Source organism: Zingiber officinale, chromosome 7A (genome assembly GCF_018446385.1).
Source record: "Zingiber officinale cultivar Zhangliang chromosome 7A, Zo_v1.1, whole genome shotgun sequence".
Taxonomy (NCBI): Eukaryota; Viridiplantae; Streptophyta; class Magnoliopsida; order Zingiberales; family Zingiberaceae; genus Zingiber; species Zingiber officinale.
Window position 1 is genome coordinate 99,985,532 of NC_055998.1, and position 21,209 is coordinate 100,006,740.

The 21,209-nt window shown below is 41.9% G+C and overlaps 1 protein-coding gene across 1 annotated transcript; it reads left to right on the forward strand.

The window, feature by feature from the left end:
- The first annotated feature begins 3,935 nt into the window (after window positions 1-3,935).
- On the forward strand, window positions 3,936-8,535 carry LOC122001904 (coatomer subunit zeta-2-like). Its single transcript, XM_042556887.1, has 6 exons — window positions 3,936-4,048; window positions 4,460-4,619; window positions 6,158-6,305; window positions 6,410-6,487; window positions 7,959-8,043; window positions 8,116-8,535. The coding sequence occupies exons 1-6, from the start codon at window positions 4,046-4,048 to the stop codon at window positions 8,173-8,175; spliced, it is 534 nt and encodes a 177-aa protein (XP_042412821.1). The 5' UTR covers window positions 3,936-4,045; the 3' UTR covers window positions 8,176-8,535.
- The last annotated feature ends 12,674 nt before the right edge of the window (window positions 8,536-21,209 follow it).

Below are 21,209 nucleotides of genomic sequence, written 5' to 3' on the forward strand. Positions count from 1 at the left end.
TTATCGGTATAATCATTCTTTAGTCTGTACTTGTACTTACATTCTTGTAAAAAATTTTGGATCTATAGTGATTGCCCAACGAAAGCGATCAACGATCGCGAGCCTTGGAGTAGGAGTCGTCATAGGCTTCGAACCAAGTAAAAGAAACAGTGTTAGCGTTGCTTCTGTGTTTATTACTTTTTCGTTGCGTATTTACTCGATAGTTTTTAGAAATGAACGAAATAGCCATGAGCGCTATTCCCCCCCCCCCCCCCCCCCTAACGCTTTCGATCCAACAATTCACCCCTTTAAGACTAAGTTAGGTTATTGAGAAAATGAATGTTATATTTCTCTTGATACTGATTATTCCTTTGAGACCTTATATAGATGGTGCATAACATTTTTTATGGGGGGCGAACCTTGCTTGCGACAGATAAGTGTCTATCACCGGAAGTATGAGGTACACAGTTAACTGAAAAATTGACTAGGCTTAGAGATTGATACTTGAGAAAGTTAAGACACTGATCACACTAAGCATGAAGAACTTCTACTTAGGCCACACTCAAATAATTTTTTATCATGCTCATCAATCAAATGTATAATACATTTATATTGATTCACTAGGGATTATTACATGTCATCTACACACATAAATCTAAATTGCGAGTTTTACTTGAGGATAAGCAAATGTTTAAGTCTGAGAGGTGATATGCGTAAATTATATACACTTTTATGCATATTTTAGTGTACATCTACTTGTATTTCATGAGCATAATCTATATTTATTGCACCCTATTTTATTATAATATCAAATTTCCACTCTTTTTATTCAGAGATCTACTCTTTGTATTTTTTTGATTGACAGAACATGATTTGGAGCTAAAACAACTCTTGTAGATAATTTAGAGAACAAACGAAGAAAAAGAGTCTGATTGAGTGAAATCCACATGGTTGTGCCACATGTCTAGAGGAGGAGAAGGCGCCAGCCGTGTGAACCCACACAGTCGTGCCCCCCACCAGGGGCAAATCAAGCTCACACTGTGTGAAACCACATGGTCGTGTCAAAACTAATTTGGCTTCTCTTGCATATAGATTTTTTTATTTGGATAGACAGAAGATAATTGTCTAGGTTCATTACAAGCAAAATAAGTAATGGTATTAGCATAAGTTGTCTTTGGTTTGATTTTTCTCACATGTTTTTCCTTATTTAGGTATGATTTCTTTTCTCTACTTTTTCTAGCATAGTGTGTTATTCTAGCTTTTACTATTTTTGGTTTTGTTATAGATTGTCTGAGTGTTCTTGATGGAGTGTTTCTATGGTTTGTTCGTGTTCTAGGTTGGGAAAGACCATATTGTTGAGGAGTATAAATCTGACTACAAAATTCATATTATTAATTTTTAAATTATTTTTGTATATAGATGTAGGTACATTTTTCTTTATGGAAATAATATGTTGAATACGTGCTCCAATATTATCATATTGTGGTGCTACTTTCATATCTGTCTAGGTTTTATGTATTTCTTTTCCTAAATCTCTTGGAAGCAAGAGAAATGACTGTTCCCAATTTCTTCAAAAATTCTTTTATTGAATCAGGATCATGGACCCAAAGTTGTACAAGAGGCTATATTCCATTAGAGTAAATGGAGTAATAAGCTTGCCTTTATAAGAAGTGGTGGTATAAGCTTCATAATCCAAATTAGCCTTTTGGAAAGAATAGAGGAGCTCACACTTATAGCCATATTTGGCAGAGTCTGTACATGCTGAGGCGATCTTTTGGCATTTGAGGTTTGGGTTGAACTCTACTTCATAGACTATGGTCATGCCTTCAGGAGGACTTTTATGAAAAGCTTTAGGTGCCTCACATATTTCCATAAATGTTTATAAAGTTGACTTTTCAGCTAAACTTCTCACATAAGTAGTAATGTCATTTGGTATAGTGTTGGGGAAATCCAATAATCGGGATTCTGAAGCTCTTTGAGAGGTTGTTGTTGTAGCCTATTCTTTTAATTGGGCCAATGTTAAGTAGTTTGGCCTATGAGAAGTTTGGCCAGAGGCGGAAGAAGGTCTAACGGGTGCTTCAGAGCCAAGTATTTAGGCATAAGTTTTTTTATTGTCAGGACTTGGGCTGGTAGACCTTGTTTCTGTAAGTGTTCATGTTTTAAGTAAAATACTCATAAATAAATGAGGACCAAGTTGTGTATGTGCAGCATCCAAGACTTCTTCAAAAGAATAAAATCCCTTGAATTATAGATGTTCTAAGACTTGGATGACTAAGTTTGTTTCTTCCCAAGTGGAATATACCCTTGCTTGAGATCCGGAGAAAACCACGTAACAAGAAAAACTTCTTATCTACTGGCTTTTGTATTGTAGTAAGAAAGTAGTTTGATAGTGCATTAATCATAGTAATTTTATATCTCGAGCTGTCAGATATTGTAGGAATATTCCAAATGTTGTAAATAATACAATTTTAAATATGGTCTAGTTTGTCTCTGGAAGAGAAGTGGAGCTGGTCTTCTTATTGTGTAAATTGTTGTAAGTCTTGGGTATCAAAATGCATAGTTTTGGTAGCAAAAGTATGTACTTTTTTTGGTCTATCCATATTCCTATCAAAATAGCAAAGTTAGCAACATGAATTTAATGTAATAATCGAGAGATGGTATCTATTAAAGAATTATTGATTCCTTTTATATGTTTCTAGTTAACATGTAATTCCTTATTGATGATAGTATTTGTGAATTTTAACTATCACTTAGTACTTAATCATTTTAGTAAACCTTTTGTTTGTTGGCTATATTTGATTATAGCTTCACAATCTATTCTAATAGTAATTTCTTGTTTATTGTAGATAAATAATCAAAATATTTTCAGACAATAAATGACAGCTAATATTTCATAGTCTAGAGAAATTAAATGTTCTTTTTCTTGAAATTTTTAAGAGGCATATCTGCATAAAGTTTTAATAGTTTTGGGATCATATTTGAAATTTTTCTAACTAAAATATCTCCTCATCTTGTCTCACATTCGTCTATTGCAATGACTAAGTAGTTAGGATCAAATGACAGTGTTAACATAGGAATAATTTTAACTAACTGTTTAATTTGTTGAACAAGTGTTATGTTTTACTGATTGAAATATTTTTATCCTATTAAAAATGTCTTCTTGTATAACGAGTCATTGATTTTACCTATATCTTTCAGATAAGGACATGCATAACTAAAGCGACCTAGAAAGACTTTTTGAGTTTTAGCATATTCCATTTTATTAGGAAAAGTCATGATTTTAGTTGAAATATATGGTTGAAGTGCTATCTGTCTTGACCTATTTCAGTACCTAGAAAATTAATATGAGTAGTGACTATTTTTATTTTCTTACTAGAAATATTAAAAGCATGTTTTTCGAATACATTAAAAATAATATGAAAATGAATATAATGTTTGTATTTAATATTAGAGAAGATTAATATATCATGAATGTAAATCCAAGTGAATAATGAAACATTTTGAAAAATATCTATTTTTTAATATTTATTTTACTGTTAATTCATATATTTCATTTTTATAACCCTATTAATCTTGAAAATAGACGATTTAATCCCAAAATCGATCATTAGTTAAACTTAAAAAGTCCAGATGAATCCTAACCTAACGCTCAACGTTAAAAGTGCCACCGTGAACGGTTGATATACCCTATAAAAAAAAATCGAATTCTCATTACATTAATATATCATCATGTTATTTACCATCGCACCATTCCTGACCTGCTCCTATTCTACGTAACATCTAGTCATTAGATAATTCCAAAATAGATTTTTACAGTGAGTCACCTCCGATAATTCACCATTATTCAATTTTCCCAGAAACATCTGCATTTTCCCATATGGTTGATTTGGATCGGACCTTTAGAATATGGATCGACCTGGACCCGGATCCGGTTTCCTTATTTCCCTGAATTTTAAGTCTCCAATCTCTTTCTCCACTCATCGTTAGTTGTTCTTGGAGGGTGCCTGGATCCAGCAGCTGCTCTCGTCTTCTCGCCTTCAGTCTTCCCTCATCAAGAGATCTCGAAATGGTACGTCTCTTTGTTCTTCTCTCTAGCTCTGATCGAAATCGCATTCCTTGATCTCTGATCTACTGTACTGGGGCATTCGGATGATCTCATCGTCAATGTATCACGAGATCTGCAAACCTAGATCTGTCTGGCGGTGATATGGTTGCGTCTGTAGCGGCCATGCTGTGCCTTTCGTCGAGTAGAAATGGAATAGATGCTGAAGCAGAGTAGGACGAGAATTTACATAAGGAACTTATGGTGAAAAACCCCCTACACGTATATGACTTAGGGGGGCGATCCTGAATATTGATTTTTTATGATGTTTTTCTCGAGCTGTATTCCCAATGCAATTCAAATTCTTGAGTTCACTTTTGTATTTATTCTCTTTAGATTAATATGAGTCCTAACAGTCTCTGTGGGTTTCATGAATAGGAATCTTGTCCATCCATCAAAAATATCCTTCTTCTTGATTCTGAGGGAAAACGAGTAGCTGTCAAGTATTATACAGATGAATGGCCTACGCTTGCTGCTAAATTAGCTTTTGAGAAATCTGTATTCACCAAGACACTGAAAACAAATTCCCGGACTGAAGGTAACATGTGCCATCATTTTGTTCTACTTTCTCAGGTTGTTTTGACTTGTAAATTCATTGGACCCTAATTTCCTCTAGAATCAAACATACTTCAATAACCCTCTAAAAGTCTGTTACCTTTTTCTTTTACAAATTTCATTGACTTGCATGTGATTTTAAACTCTGATGACCAACGTAAAAGGTGTAAGAACTCATGCCTCTTATGAGGGTTTATTGTTTTCCATCGATAGTTTACCATATAACATTGATCATATTATACTTATTATTGCACTAATTTAGTGAAAGGGTGGATACTGGCTTTTGTTTCTTGGGTTTATATAATATTATGGTTCAGGGAGGCCTTATCTTAAAGGATGCTGTATTTTCAGTTACAAAAATCAAGTTTGCTACTGATGTGGTTGGTGCCAAATCCTGCCACTTTGGTGTTTCCCAACCGCTGGAAGTAGGGATGATGATTCTTCTGATGTTTGTTTTAAGAGAAAGCGTTCAACTCATGGTTTAGTTATGGTTCTATAAGTGGAAGTGCCATGTTTATCATGGACTACATCATCATTATTATCAAGTCATGTTTACCCCAACTATTTGGGAATCAGCTACATGAATCTTATTTTGAAACTTCAATAGTAAGCTCAATTCTAGTAGAATAAGGCTATGATTAAGATTGAGTGGAATTGATACTTTTCAAACTTCAACCTAAGCTAGAATTTTTCCTATTCTGAAAATGACAAATGCAATAGATAATAGTAGGATCAAGATTTCAGTGTTATGCTTGGCACAACCAAAATCGAATTGTCGAATTACATAGAAATTTGGACAAAATTGATAAAGTGAAGGGGACAATAATCTCATGTAGACAAAATAACCTAACAATTGAAAAGTGGAATATTATATATACACAACGCCACTTTTGGAATAATCAATGTATTGTTTCATCTATATGAAAACCTAACTATTTTCCATAGGATCCTGCTAATGCAAATAGAAAATGAAGTAACTAGTCTAAACGGATTCTCTCCCTTCTTCCTTCTTCTCCAACAACTTGCTTTCTCCCTTTACTCTCTCATTTCTTCTCCATTTCCTCTTCTTCTTCCTCCTCTCCATTGTTCATTTCCCTCTTTGTCACTCTTCTTGTTGAAGCATCATAGCAACAATGTAAGGAAGGAGATGGGGAGAGAGAGAAGAGGGAAGGAGGAAAATAGAAGAGATAAATGGAAAAACGTAAAACAAATATAAAGATAACGAAAATTAAATTTCAATTTAAAATGTCAACTAGGCACCTCTGTTACCTCAATTCAATAAGAAAATCACATTTGCAACAAAACTTAATTGAAATAATATTGCAATGATACTCAAAGAGTTCACATATGTATACAAATTTGGTCATTTACCCTTAATTGGAGGAAACAATTTTTGGTAGGCTGTTTTCTTTGGCATCATCAAATGCAGAAAGTTAGATCTGCCTGTATGCTGAATTTTCTCTTATTTTATCATGTATTAGTACTTCTATTATTACTAATGCAAGTTATTTTGGTTGACAGCTGAGATAACAATTCTTGATGGATACATTGTCATCTATAAAGTGATTCAGGATCTTCACTTTTTTGTTACCGGAGGAGATGATGAGAATGAACTCATTATAGCAACGGTACTCCAGGGATTCTTTGATGCAGTTGGCCTTCTTCTCAGGTTTTCCTGCTGCAAATCGTTCATCAAAGGAATAAGAACTATAAAGTCATGTGGTCTTCCACTTCTTTATGCTTATTTAGTGTAATATCTTTGTGTGCTAACAGGAACAACGTTGATAAAATGTCTGCGCTTGAAAACTTGGATCTGATCCTTCTTTGCCTTGATGAAATTGTTGATGGAGGGTAGCATCTCTCTCCTTTGCTCTCTTTGTCTAACTTGACTTGAAGCACATGGCTTTTTCATGTATCTGCCATTTTTCTATATATTCCACTCCTGGATGCTTAAAATCTGGTCACTGATGGTTTGAACTGATGGCTTATCAACTCATATCAATCAATAATCCTAAAGTGTATACTCACTTTCCCTAAAGCATAATTCACCCCATTAATAATGTGAAATCTAGATTCATTTAATTTTTTTCTAGGATAGAATGGCATTGTCTGTTCTTCTATAATGCATTGCCAAGGAAGAGCTTGTAGACGACCTGACTCAAAAATAAGGTAGTCTACATGTAGTGTGCACAAATTTGGTGCCCAAAGCTTCATCTACATGGAATATGAAAATTGTTTCTCTATATTGTAGAGATTTGTTGGATTGTGTGAACTTTGTATTGAATTTGTAGTGATTCTACATAGCCCAGCCTAATTCATATATAGACTAGTCCACACTTTTTGGTTGGGTTGTTTCTTAGGTTCCATTCGTCAAGGTTTATATAAAGATTCAACTCGAGCTATTGTTTTGACCCACCAGCAGCCAAATTTTCAACACCAAACTTGTTATTTAAACTTCAAAATTACATAACATGCAATGCTGACTTATTTTATTTGTTTAGCACAATTGTATTGTTCGACTTTCTAGTTGGTGTTATAAAGAAGCTAAATTGAAAAGGAAAAATGTGTTTAGCTATGAAGAACTTAATATTATTAGGATTTGTTTATACAACATTACTCTTTGATTTACATGAGGGACTGAGTTTTTTCATCTTAACAAGAATTTCAATGTTGTGAAGACATCTCAAGGTGTGTGTACAAACCACAGAAAATGAGAGCTTGTAGAGGATAATTTTCGTCTCCAATACAACTTTTTTGTGTTTGGAAGAACATCTAAGGTAAGGTTTTATGTTGATGTGGAGAGAGGAATTTAGGGAGCATTGAGAATTTTTTTTTTTTTCTTTTGACAATAATTGGGCATCTAATTGTCTATGAATACTTTTGCTGTCATATTATATGTGGGCTTTGATTCTTCCTGTGGAGATTCTGTAGGTTGAACCATTTACGTTTCTCTATTTTTTCATTGTGTACTTTTGCCTATTTTCTTGGCTAATAAGTATGATATAATATCACTATGATAACTATGCTATAAAGAAACTGAAGTTGGAAAGGAAATGCCTTTGGTTAATAGCATACTATGAGTACATAAAATGGTTGTCGAAATTTTGTCAACGATACTTGCAAGAATGTACTGAACATGTTCATCGGACTCAAACTGCAAAGAAGAGTGCAATTACAGGCATTGTTATGAAGGCTCCCTAGTCATATTTGCCAATATTGTGGTTTAAACTACAAGATCAAATCACATTGAATGATTTTTCTTTAGCTGCGTCACACATAATACCATGAAATTATGATATCACTAATCTTTGCTATGGTGTAGGATCATACTGGAAACTGAAGCGAGTGTTATTGCTTCAAAGGTAACAGCAAATAGCCTTGATGGATCCACTTCCTTGTCCGAGCAGGTGAGGATAAACCTCCTAACTAGTGCTTCATATTTGGACATCTCCTGATCTTTGCTTACTCTTCATTTACAGACTATATCTCAAGCCCTGGCGACTGCTCGTGAGCACTTAGCAAGATCTCTTCTCAGTTAATCTCTTTCAGGGATAATCATTATTCTTTGGCCAAGAAATACTGGACCCGATTATTATGAGTTGGGCGTCTTTCATTTTAAATCCAGATGAAACTTTGGTCGTTGAGGGGTAATTAGTTTCTACGTATCGAAGAAAAGTATTGGGGACCTAAGTATTGTTTGAATTCAGCACTGGCTTATCCTGATGACATTTAGAAAACTGAAATGGTTTTTTTTTTTTTTTTGTTAAGATGTCTTGTTATTTGAATTGAGTTGCAAAGGAGAAATGTTTTAAGAGAAAAATAACTGTTGAAAATTGGTTGTTGATAAATTGTTACCTTCAGAAATATTTGAAGAGAAATGTGTTATCCTTGGCTATTCACTTACAGAGTCCACCTATTGCCAGCCACTCGTATAGAAATTTTTATTCCCTTAGATGCTCCATACTATTCTTCATTAATAACCTATTGTCCAACTAGCAAATGTTTTAAGCTATTTGTCTTAGAGCCCACCTCATAAGAAATTTAGGATCTCTTCGATGATCCAAGCTATCATTTGTTGTTTACCTTTGAGTTCATCTTGTTAAACTACTTATTCATCAAGCACAATTCATTCAATTCGATTACATGAAGTATACTATCATAATATGATCACATCGGGCCTCAGAGCTCACTTAGTTGGTGAGTATATGGGATAATGACGGTAATGGTCGGAAGATCGAAACTCTGATAGGAGATTTTATCACTTTGCAGTGTCTGGTCATGTGCTTGCTAATTTGAATTTCTATTGAATTTCCTCTCAATGACATGACATGTGCTTGCAGTCGTGAGCTCTTTGTGCACTTTATTAAATTTGTACATACTTGATGTATCCATCCGTTTCACAAATAAACCTAACTTGCTATCAAATATATTAAAATAACAATTGAATACAGTCATTTGGGAGTATCATGTTTTCTGCAAACGTCATATGTTGATCTCGAGTGTCCCACAATCATTTGAGGAGAGGAGAAGTAAATGACGAAAGACATCATGTTGGAGGATCTTTTCCGGCTACTCCGCTAGAAATTGATCCTATTCATTTTTACAAATCTACCACATGATGAATAACTCGGCTATGTCCTAGGGACACGCTTGGGAGTATCATGGAACCAATAGAAGCTACCTTAGATAGCATAAGTTTCCTAGAATCTAAATTGTATTAACACAACATTTTATCCTCAAGTGGTGGTCTCATCTCCGTGGTCTATCTATACTTTTCGGATTTATTGGATGGGTAGTGAAAAAATTTTATGGGACTAGGTTTATCATCTCCAGGTGAATAAAATATAGAAATACCTGAACACCTCAGCTATAAAAATAGAACATTCTCGTATTTTCAGAACTTCAGCTCTTCCTCAATGGAGCTTCCCACCCTTGAGTCCATCAAGCTCCTCTATCTAAGTTTTTTGTCCTCGAATAATCTGAGCATCTCACTTAGGTGAAAGAAGTTAATCGAAATTTGGGAGAAGTGAAAGAAGTTGGATTGAAATTATGAAGTACATTGCTAAACATGAAAATTGTTTTGATAAGACCTAACTTATATATAAAAAGGAAAGTTTGTTAATGTAATTATGCTCTGTAATTTTGACATTTTTAAAAAGGTTTAACTTAGGATTATAGTGTAGTTACTTAAATGGTAAATCAAGTATGCAAGTGTAGGTTGCATGTCTTTGGCATTGCAGATGCAAATGAAAGTTCACATTAAATTGAGTATTGAATACGTCAAAGTGAAATGTCAATGATCCTGTCCGAAAATTGAATCAACGAACACTAGGCACATGGTACTCTCTAAGCTGCTGACGTAGATCTCCGGTTGATCGCAAGATGCTCCGGCAAATCTGCACAGAAGTCGAGCCGGGAAGGGGTTCCCGGCGACGACCCTCCGACGCTCAAGTTGGGTAGACGAAAGAACAAGAAGGTGGCTTTCAAGATCAGAGATTTTATACCTCCGGTGAAGTACAAGGGCTCTTATATAGAGCTACGGGAGCTTGGTGCACACAAACGGTGCACACGTGTCTTATACCATACCGCAGCATGGGCTTGTCAGAAGAGCATGTCTGACGCCATACTGTTACAGTCTGAGCGTCTCTTTGATGGGACAGCAGAACCCTTTGTCGTACGATACTGAGTATGACCTGGTCCTCAAACATGCCTGTTGTCAGTAATAGGGGTTACTAAGATGACGTACCCGCTGTCCCATACTTTTTGCCTTCCTCTTCCCGAATCAGCCTTCAAACCGCTCGGCCAGACCCTTCGCCTTTGGTCAGGCTTCGGTGGTCGTCCGTCCGGGATGGTTCAGAGTCGTCGCCCGCTCGACTCTCATAGCCTGACACCCTGGCCGAGCGGGCAACCGCTCGGCCTTTACTCTTGATTTGCCATGCGGCCGAGCGGACTATCCGCTCGGCCATATGATCTTTTTCCCTTCATTGGAAATTTGGGCTCACGGCCAGATGGTTGTTCCCTCGGATGAAGATCATTGCCTAGTGCTCGACCTGTCTCGCCCGCTCATCGAGCCCATGGGGTTGACCTCCCTTTGACTGTTGACCTCCACGTGTCGTTGACCTTGCCCTCATTAGGGCCCCCCAGCCTTATCACCGGATCACTTACCTCTCCTTTAAGTCCAGTCGAAAGAGGCGTCAAGTCCGACTGACTGGACTGCCGGTCTGACTGAGTGACGACCACTATGCTAGGCCCGGGAAGGTTCATCCGCTCGGCTTACCTTCTTCTTCATGCCCGTTCGGCGCTATCATGCTGACGCCTTCAGTATCTCCTCGGAATTCATGCCGAATCTCCTCCATTAACGTCAAGCACGCGCGCTGCGCGCGGTAAGGGGCATTCATTAAATGCGCCCTATGTCCCGCTGACACGTGGCGTTCTCGCTGTTGTCAGCGTACGACGATGGCATTACCTCCGATGGGACAACCGCCGTTTGAAATGCACGGCCCGATAACAGCTTCGTTTTTTGCGACCTGGATCTGACGGCTGAGGTCATTCGGGGCCAACACTATAAAGCTTTTGATTTCTTCTCTCCGCCGCATTTCTGCTCCCTAGTGCTCCGAGGCCCTGCTGCTCTTTCTACTCCGGCGACTTCATCTTTCGGCTCTCCAGCGACTTCACAGCCTCTTTCTTCGATCATCCTCTTGCTCGTAAGCCTCCGCCACCCTTCCTTCTGTCGTTCCTTTGCACTTTTCATTAGCTGTCCTTTCCTTCTTGTCGCCATCTTTCATCGCTTGCTCTATTGTTTCCTTTCCGCCTTGCATTTCTCCCTTACTTTCGACTATGGCTAGCACTTTGCAGCCGACCGCCGGCGCTCCTAGTCTTTGGTACACGACCATGGAGAGTCGGTTTGACGAGGAGGACGCCCTGCGTCTCGCTCGTACATATGAACTACCGGCTGATCACAATATAGTATTAGTCACCCCCACCGACCGGCCTCATGGTCCGCCACCTGGCACTGTTCTTTTTTTTCGAGACCAATTTTTGGTCGGGCTGCGATTTCCTCCGCACCGGTTCCTCGTAGAAGTGTGCAATTATTTTCGCATCTCGCTCGGCCAACTTGTTCCGAACTCCATTAGGCTGCTGAGCGAGGTGGTAATTCTTTTTAAACTGAACGGCATCCCACTAGACCCCAAAGTTTTCCACTACTTCTACTATCCGAAACAATCCGAGTGGGCCACTTTCATTTTCCAATCTAGGATAGGTTTTGTTCTTTTCAACAATATGCCGAGCTCCAACAAGCACTGGAAGGAACATTTTTTCTACTTGCATTTTCCTGCGCTACCAGCTTTCCGTACCAAATGGCAAACGGCGGTACCAACACAACCGGAGCTCGGCAAGTTTAAGAGCGATCCGGCCTATCTTCATGCAGCCAACCGGCTGGTCGGCCAACGCTACCACATCGATAAGTTGCTCCTTCCGGGAGTGCTATATATATTTAGCTTGTCCCCCGTCCAAGCCGACCTGCCTTGCAGCATGAGTAAGCATTCTTATCGTCCTCTTTCCTTTGTGCTAACTGATTTATTCTTTGTTTCTGCAGCTGAAATCATGTGGCGTGCCAAGGCTACCGAGCGGCTTAAGTTGAGAGCTGCTGAGATTGAGGCGGCGAAGGATAAGGAGGTCGTCGAACGGGGGTTGGTCTCGGCTGGCTCGGCACTTGGAGGGGAGGAGGGGACTCAAATTGCCCTTGAAGCCCTAACCGCTTCTGCCTCTCTCAACGAGGCTGGGGGCGATATCGCATCCTCTGCTCAAGCCGAGGTAGAGGGCCGCTCGGCGGATGAGGCTCCTCTAGCGACTCGGAAACGCAGATAGCAAGAGCAAGCCTCTCAGCCGACCCCATCCGATGAGCAGCGTTCCGAGCGGGGTGATGATGCTCCCGTGATCTCCGGGGCGGTTTCCACAGAGAGCACCCCTACGCCGCTCGGCTCTCCCCGGGCTGCCTCCAAGGTGCAGCCTACTAGTCCTCCTCGGACCCTGCGTCGCCTTAGACGATTGGGCGACCGTCCTTCCACAATTGGCGAGCCGTCTGGCAAAGCAGTTGCGCCTCAAGATGATCCGAGCGGCCCGCGGGTGATAAAAACTGTTCTGCGATTTCCGTCGGAGGAATATTTATTGGCTGCTGATCGGCCAATGGTGCCCGAATAGCAAATCACTCTCACAAGTCCTCTCGACAAAGCCTGGGAGGACGCCCGGCTCCGCATCGCTCTTTTGACCCCCAGCCAACTAGGCGACAGCAATTTGCAGCAGGCGACTGGGGTATATCCTTTGTCTTGTTGGTTAATTTGGTTTAGCTTTTAACTTGATCACATTCGTTCACAGAACTGGGTGGAGCAGATCACCATCAGCAATCGCCTAGCCAAGCTAGAGGACGAGCTGAAAAAGCTCAAAACCTCGGGGGAAAGCAGACAGTCCACGGCTGCTTTGGAGAAAGCCAAGAAGCTCTTGGAAGCCGAACGGAATAGATCTTCTGACTTGGCGAGTGAAGTGGCTCGGCTCGAGGCTCTAGTCAAGTGGCGCGATAAGGAAATAAGGCTCACGACCAGCCGGAAACTCAAGGCCATCGACGATATGGACTTGATGAAGGTGGAAAACCGGGGGTTGGAACAACGCGTGAAGGACTTGGACGGCCTACTAACCACCGAACGAGAGAGCCGCTCGGCTGAAAAGGCCAAATCTGAAGGGGATTTGAAAGATCTCCAGGCTGCCCTTGACACTGCCCGAGCCACGCTTAAAGAATATCAAGATGGGGAGCCCGGCCGGTCGGCTGAAGTGCGAAAAGCTTTCGTCCGCTCGGACGAATTTGGTGAAAAGTTCAGCGACAAGCTGTCTCTAACTTTTGAAGAGGCTATCAAGGTGGCGGTCGATTATTTCAAGACTAAGGACCACCTGCCAGCCGAGCTGTCCGTGCCCAGAAGATCTAGCTGTCATGATGGGCTCTATACCTGACGCCCTTTTTAATTTCGATGAATGAGGAGTATTTGAACCGCTTTTTGTATGCCCGTTATTCGGGCGAACATTCTTGTGATTACTACTTTTGTCTGGCCGCCATTCGACGTAAATGAACTATGTTTTTGCTTGTTATTTGCTTGCTAGACCAATATTCATCCTTAGCCTTTGTTTCGATCATAATAATTTTTTCACTCTCAAGTATTCTTTATAAGGGAGCCGCTCGGCCGTACGATGGCCTTATTCTTTCCTTAATAGTAGGACCGGTTATGGGTCGGCGCTTATGACCGGGTCGTAGCATGCGAACCGCTATCCGTCCGGAGGGTTTATAAACGGCAATTCATCGCTCGATTTTTAACGTCGGAGCTCGACGGTCTTCCGGCCGGCGGGTTTATAGATGCCAGTTTGTCTCTCGATTTTTAACGTCGGAGCTCGACGGTCTTCCGGCCGACGGGTTTATAGACGCCGATTCGTCTCTCGATTTTTAACGTCGGAGCTCGACGGTCTTCCGGACGGCGGGTTTATAGACGCCGGTTCATCTCTCGATTTTTAACGTCGGAGCTCGACGGTCTTCCGGCCGGCGGGTTTATAGACACCGGTTCGTCTCTCGATTTTTAACGTCGGAGCTTGACGGTCTTCCGGCCGATGGGTTTATAGACGCCGGTTCGTCTCTCGATTTTTAACGTCGGAGCTCGACGGTCTTCCGGCCAGCGGGTTTATAGACGCCGGTTCGTCTCTCGATTTTTAACGTCGGAGCTCGACGGTCTTTCGGCCTGCGAGTTTATAGGTTCGTCTCTCGATTTTTAACGTCGGAGCTCGACGGTCTTCCGGCCGGCGGGTTTATAGACGCCGGTTCGTCTCTCGATTTTTAACGTCGGAGCTCGACGGTCTTTCGGCCGGCGGGTTTATAGACGCCGGTTCGTCTCTCGATTTTTAACGTCGGAGCTCGACGGTCTTCCGGCCGGCGGGTTTATAGACGCTGGTTTGTCTCTCGATTTTTAACGTCGGAGCTCGACGACCTTTAAGGCTAACTTTAACACTGCCGTTCGGCGAAGTTATTTGTCATCCTTTATCATTTTTGCTGCCTGCATTACGAGTATATAGGTGACCAAAGCATATGCAAAATTATATCTGCGCACCTCTTACCCAGCTCGGTACGGCTGGAGATAATTCACGCTCCATGGTCGATCCAACTGCCGCCCATCTTCATCCTCCAAATAATAAGCACCCGAGCGGAGCTTTTCGATGACTTTGAAGGGGCCCGCCCAAGGAGCTTCCAGCTTGCCAACGTTGCCGACCGGCTTTACTTTCTTCCAGACAAGATCGCCAACCTGGAATGCTCTGGGGATTATGCGCCGGTTGTAGTTTTTCTTCATCCGTTGTCGGTACGCCATCAGCCGGACGGACGCCTTGGCTTGCTCCTCATCGACCAAATCCAGCTCCATGTTCCTCCGCTCGGCGTTGCCATCATCATAGTTCTGGATTCGGACGACTCGACGCCGACTTCGACAGGAATAACCGCTTCGCCGCCGTACACCAGATGGAAATGCGTGACTCCCGTTCCTTCCTTTGGGGTCGTGCGGATGGCCCATAAGGCGCCAGGCACTTCATCCACCCAGCTTCCTCCCAAATGGTCGAGCCGAGCGCGCAGAATGCGAAGAATTTCCCGGTTGGCTACTTCGGCTTGACCATTGCTTTGGGGATACGCCACAGACGTAAAGTGTTGCTCGATGCCGTAGCTTCTGCACCAATCTTCGAGCAACTTTCCCGCGAACTGTCGCCCATTATCGGAAACAAGTCGACGAGGGATGTCGAACCGGCATATGATATGTTGCCAGATAAACTTCTTGACCATCTGCTCGGTGATTTTGGCTAGCGGCTCGGCCTCCACCCACTTGGAAAAATAATCGACCGCCACTAGTAGAAATTTCCGCTGCCCGGTCGCCATAGGAAACAGACCCACAATATCCATTCCCCATTGGTCGAACAGACAGGACACAGTAGCTGCCTTCATTTTCTCTGCCGGTCGGTGTGAGAAGTTATGATACTTTTGGCAAGAAAGGCACGTCGACACGGTCCGAGCAGCGTCTACTTGCAGGGTTGGCCAGAAGTATCCGGCCAACAGAATCTTTTTAGCCAGTGATCGTCCGCCCAGATGCCCTCCGCATGATCCTTGATGCACTTCTTGGAGGATGTACGCTGCGTCTTCCGAGCTCACGCATTTCAAAAGCGGGCGGGAGAAAGCCTTCTTGTATAGTTGGTCTCCAATGAGTGTGAACCGACCGACTCTCCTCCTCAGTAGCTGGGCTTCCTCCCGGTCAGAGGGTGTAGCACCCGAGAGGAGAAACTCCATGATGGGTGTCCTCCAATCACTCGGAAATGTGAGGCCCTCCATCCGGTCGACGTGCGCCACCAGAGATACTTGTTCAATTGGCTGCTGGATGACGACCGGTGATATTGAACTTGCGAGTTTGGCTAACTCATCTACCGCCTGATTTTCCGCTCGGGGTATCTTCTGGATAATAACTTCTCTGAAATTGGCTTTAAGCTTTTCGAAGGCTTCAGTGTAGAGTTTGAGCCGAGCGTTGTTGATCTCAAAAGTACCAGAGAGATGCTGAGCGGCCACCTGAGAGTCTGAATGCAGCGTCACCCATCCGGCTCCCATATGCCCGGCTGCCTATAAGCCGGCTATAAGGGCTTCATACTCTGCTTCGTTATTTGTAGCTCTATAATCCAGCCGGACGGATAAGTGCATCTTTTCCTCTTGGGGAGAGAGCAATAGCACGCCAATCCCGCTCCCAAGCCGGTGGGCGATCCGTCCACAAATAATTTCCACATAGCTTCGGGCTCTGGCCTTTGCACTTCGGTGATAAAATCCGCCAAGGACTGCGCCTTTATCGCCGAACGGGGCTGATATTGAATGTCAAATTCGCTCAACTCCGTTGTCCATTTGATGAGCCGTCCGGACGCTTCAGGATTCAACAACACTCTTCCCAATGGGCTATTCGTCCAGACGATGATAGTATGAGCCAAGAAATATGGACGGAGGCGCCGAGCGGCGAGGACCAGAGCGGAAGCCAGCTTCTCAAGCCCAGTGTAGCGAGATTCAGCATCTTTTAAAATATGGCTTAGAAAATATACAGGTTCTTCTCCGCTCGCCCTTACTAGTGCTGAGCCGACTGCTTGCTCAGTTGAAGATAAATAGATACAAAGTGGCTCACCTACAGTCGGCTTGGCTAGCACAGGTAGAGAGTTCAAGTACGTCTTCAGCTCTTCGACCGCCCGATCGCATTCTTCATCCCAGTGAAACTCAGTGGCCTTGCGCAAGATTTTGAAAAAAGGTAGGCTCCGGTCTGCGGTCTTGGAGATGAATCTGGACAGAGCAGTTATCCGACCGGTCAAGCGCTGCACATCCCTCAGATTTCTTGGGGGCGGCATATCTTGTAATGCTTTCACTTTGCTAGGATTTGCCTCGATGCCCCGCTGGTCACTATGTATCCCAAGAAACGCCCGCCTTTTGCTCCGAACAGACACTTCTGAGGGTTCAGCTTAACTCCATATTTCCGTAGCGTTCGGAAAGTCTCTTCTATGTCTTCAAAGAGATCGGTCGCTCGTACGGACTTGATGAGAATGTCGTCCACGTATACTTCCAGATTTCGCCCGATCTGCTCTTTGAACACTTTGTTCATTAAGCGCTGATAAGTGGCTCCCACGTTCTTTAATCCAAACGGCATCACATTATAGTAATAAGTGTCGTCGGCTGTAACGAAGCTGACTTTTTCTTGATCTTCTCGGGCGAGCGGCACTTGATGATAGCCTTGATAAGCGTCGAGCATACATATCAACTCGCAGCCAGCTGTGGAGTCCACCAATTGATCGATCCGAGGCAGAGGATAAAAATCCTTCGGGCAAGCTTTGTTGAGATCCCGAAAATCTATGCACACTCTGTAACGACCACCCTTCTTACTACTACTCTCTAAGGGCGACCATTACCTATCTATACTCTACTTACTAGTGTCACTGACGCTATTATTAGAGTCAGTTAGATTTATCACGGTTCAGAGGAATTCCTACCGAAAAATTTCGGCAGAGTCTCCCCTGTACCGGTGACCAAATCCATAATACAAACAATCTATACTCAGCCACAGGCGGCTGGAACATATATTTTCACAACCACGCAGCAATAATACACACTATAACTAAAAGAAAGCTATTCTAGCAATAGTAACCAAGCATAACTCCAACAGTAGGACATATCAAGCTACAAATACGAATTAAACTTCATTACAATCTCAACTTCATAATAGCATTTAAGAAGAAAACTAAAAACATAAACTGAAACTCTAAACAGGTAGGTCCTGAAAATTTGCTAGCGAACTCTGGATCTCTCCATAGTTCAGTCACCACACACATCCATCATCACCACCACCCTGTCGCCTCCCTTCATATCTTAGCTTTTCCTTTATCTGCAGTAGGAGGAAAAAGAAAAGTATCTATAAGCGAAAACGCTTAGTAAGTACTAATCTATCTCACAAAACTCGAAAAGCATAAATGAAATGCATAAGTGCTGAAACTGAAATAATAATAAAGCTATCTGCATGTGCTCATGGTATACAGAAAATGAACAGAATACAAATCATACTCAGTATCAAGCAGGATAACAAGAAACTAACCATTCTTATCTATTCTAAGCTTGGAACTTATTTCATTTCTTGTATCCTTGTGTTAGAAATTAATCTTTTAATTTCTATCTTTTACTTTCTTCTTCTTTCTTTCTTTACTTTACTTCTATACTTTGGTTTTCTTTTCTTGGGCCCGGGCCTAGTACCAACTCATGCGCGTTCCCTAATAGGTTGGGGTTGCGAGCCACCAATCCTAAAAGAGCAGACCTCGGTCTACCAAGGCCAAGACCTCGGAAATGGTCACCTGGATTTGTTTAACGACAAGCTCTTGGATGTCGGGTACTAGCCTCTTGCTTGACTTACTTGTTATCTTTCTTATTCTTTTATCTTCCTTATTATCTTTTATTAAAGATTGTGGGAGTCCTTTAGATATACTTAATAAGTATAGGTGTATACTCAACTAACCATGCTATATAACAGAATAAAACAAATAACTTAAAGCTTACTGATCATGCTACAAGCTAACTAAAGAAAGCAATTTAAAGCCTTTGAATCATACGGTGAAAACATGGCAAAGGATGCTGTTTTAGTACTTCTAAACATGCTGTAAAATCAAGCATGGAATGATTCTAATCATGCTATAAATAAAGCAAAAGAAAGCTAATTCAAACTTGCTAATCATGCTACAAAATAGAGCAAAAAGGAAGCTAATTTTGGACTTCCTAAACATGCTGTAAAATAGGGCAAAAATGCTACTTTAGGGATTCTAATCATGTTATAAAGCATAGACAAAGAATACTACTTTAGGGCTTCTCAAGCATGCTGTAAAATAGACAAAGGATGCTACCTTTAAGGCCTTTAAACATGCTATACAAAATAAGGTAACATGCTACTTTAACTATGTACAACATGACCTTAAAGCAAGGAAATTCATGTACAACATACAACTCAAAGCATTCAACAGCAAGCCAAGACAATGCATCCTTAAGCGAACTCATGGCAGCGACATGGGATAACTATAATGATCTGTTCGGTATGATCCTAAACAGGGCAGCAAGGAATCAACCGAAACTCCACTGTGCACGGCCAAAATCCCTAGCAATAATTAAGGATAGAATGCATACAATTCTACTTGGCACTAGAATCATACTACATGCTCAACTAACCTAAACGAAACCTTGATTTCCCTGTGAAGCTCACGACAGAATACCCAAAAGAAAGCCAAAGTCCCCCAATTCTTTCCACATAGCACTCACGGCAGATTCAAACACAAGGAGAACCAAGACCTCAAACAAGGGATGTTCGGTCTGCTGCAATTGGAGCATGTCCATTCCCAAAACTCAAAACTCTACTGCAATTAGGTATAACCGTTCGGCTTGACAAACAGAGCAAGGAAGGAAAACCCTAGCATAAAGTTCTACTCGGCACTATGAAAACCGGAAGCAAAGAAATCAAATCGAAGCCCGGAGCAACTCCTACCGCAGGTGAGTAGTACTTACCGCCGGTTCTTGGACTTACAACCGAAGGAGAGGAAGGTCTAGGGTTCCAAAGCTTGAAACTTTTGACTTCTTCTTGTGCCCGCGCGCTCCCCTTGACGAGAGAAGTTCGGCTTCGTGAAGAATCCGTGGAGGAGAGAGCTCGCCGGTCGCCGGAATCGCCTAGGTTTGAGCTGCGATTTTCGCCCGAGGAGAGGAGACGCCGTCGCGAGGGAGGAGAGAAAATGTTTAGGTTTTCTAAAATCCCAAAACTTATTTCCTTTTATAAGTAATCGGATATAACTCAACTATACTATAACCTTATTTAACTCTATTTGAGATTAACATAAATCTCTTATCCCAGCTGGTCAAGCCGGTTTGGCTTGGTTTGGTCCGACCCGAGGTCGCGGGTTCGAACCTCTTCTCCAACGCTTTTTGCTTAAACTTCTTTGGTTTTGTAAAAATACTAAACGACCTCCAAAAATTACGTAAAAATACTCTAAAAATTCCTAAAAATCTCTAGAATATTTTAAAGGCATTTCCAAATACTTTTATGGCCCTTTAGAACTTGAAATGAGAAAAATTGGGTCGTTACAATCCCCCATACCTTATAAAAAGTTCGTCCTCGAACTTAGAATAGCTCTGGATACTTCTGTCTCATACTGTCCTCCCGCTCCCAAGTGATTTCCTCGTGCCTCTGGTTCTGCCAGACGACCTTCACTAGTGGTACTTCTTTATTTCTCAACCTCTTGACTGCTCTGTCCACTATCTGTGTAGGTCTGCTCTCATAACTAAGATCCTCTTGGATCTGCACTGACTGCGGCTGAATCACTTGGCTCGGGTCATGGAGACACTTCTTTAGCATAGAGACATGAAACACATTGTGTATCGCTGACATGTCTTGTGGTAAGTCCAGCCTGTAAGCTACTTTCCCAATCCTCTCTATGATCGGGTAAGGTCCTACATAGCGAGGACTTAATTTGCCCTTCTTGCCAAATCTCATCACTCCCTTCATAGGAGCGACCTTGAGGAAAACTGAATCTCCTACTTGGAATTCCAATGGCCTACGGCGTGTGTCAGCATAACTCTTCTGTCTGCTCTGGGCAGTCTCAATTCTCTGTCTGATTTTCTGGATTGCTTGAGTAGTCTCATCTATCACCTCTGTCTGAATGCCCAACTCTGCTTCTATCTCCTTTCTCTCTCCTGCTTCTTGCCAGCATATGGGTGATCTGCATTTCCTGCCATATAGTGCTTCATAAGGTGCCATCTTAATGGTAGCCTGATAGCTATTGTTGTAAGCGAATTCAGCTAAGCACAAATACTTGCACCAACTTCCTTTGAAATCTAGCGCACAAGCTCTGAGCATGTCTTCTAAAATCTGATTCACTCGCTCTGTCTGTCCATCAGTCTGCGGATGGAAAGCTGTGCTGAACTTGAGTTTGGTGCCTAGTGCATTCTGAACGCACTCCCAAAAAT

Excerpts from the sequence above, each read along its gene's own strand:
- LOC122001904 (XM_042556887.1), top strand. Across the intron at positions 6,306-6,409 it reads GCAGTTGGCCTTCTTCTCAG|GAACAACGTTGATAAAATGT; the intron begins GTTTTCCTGCTG and ends GTGTGCTAACAG. Across the intron at positions 6,488-7,958 it reads GATGAAATTGTTGATGGAGG|GATCATACTGGAAACTGAAG; the intron begins GTAGCATCTCTC and ends GCTATGGTGTAG.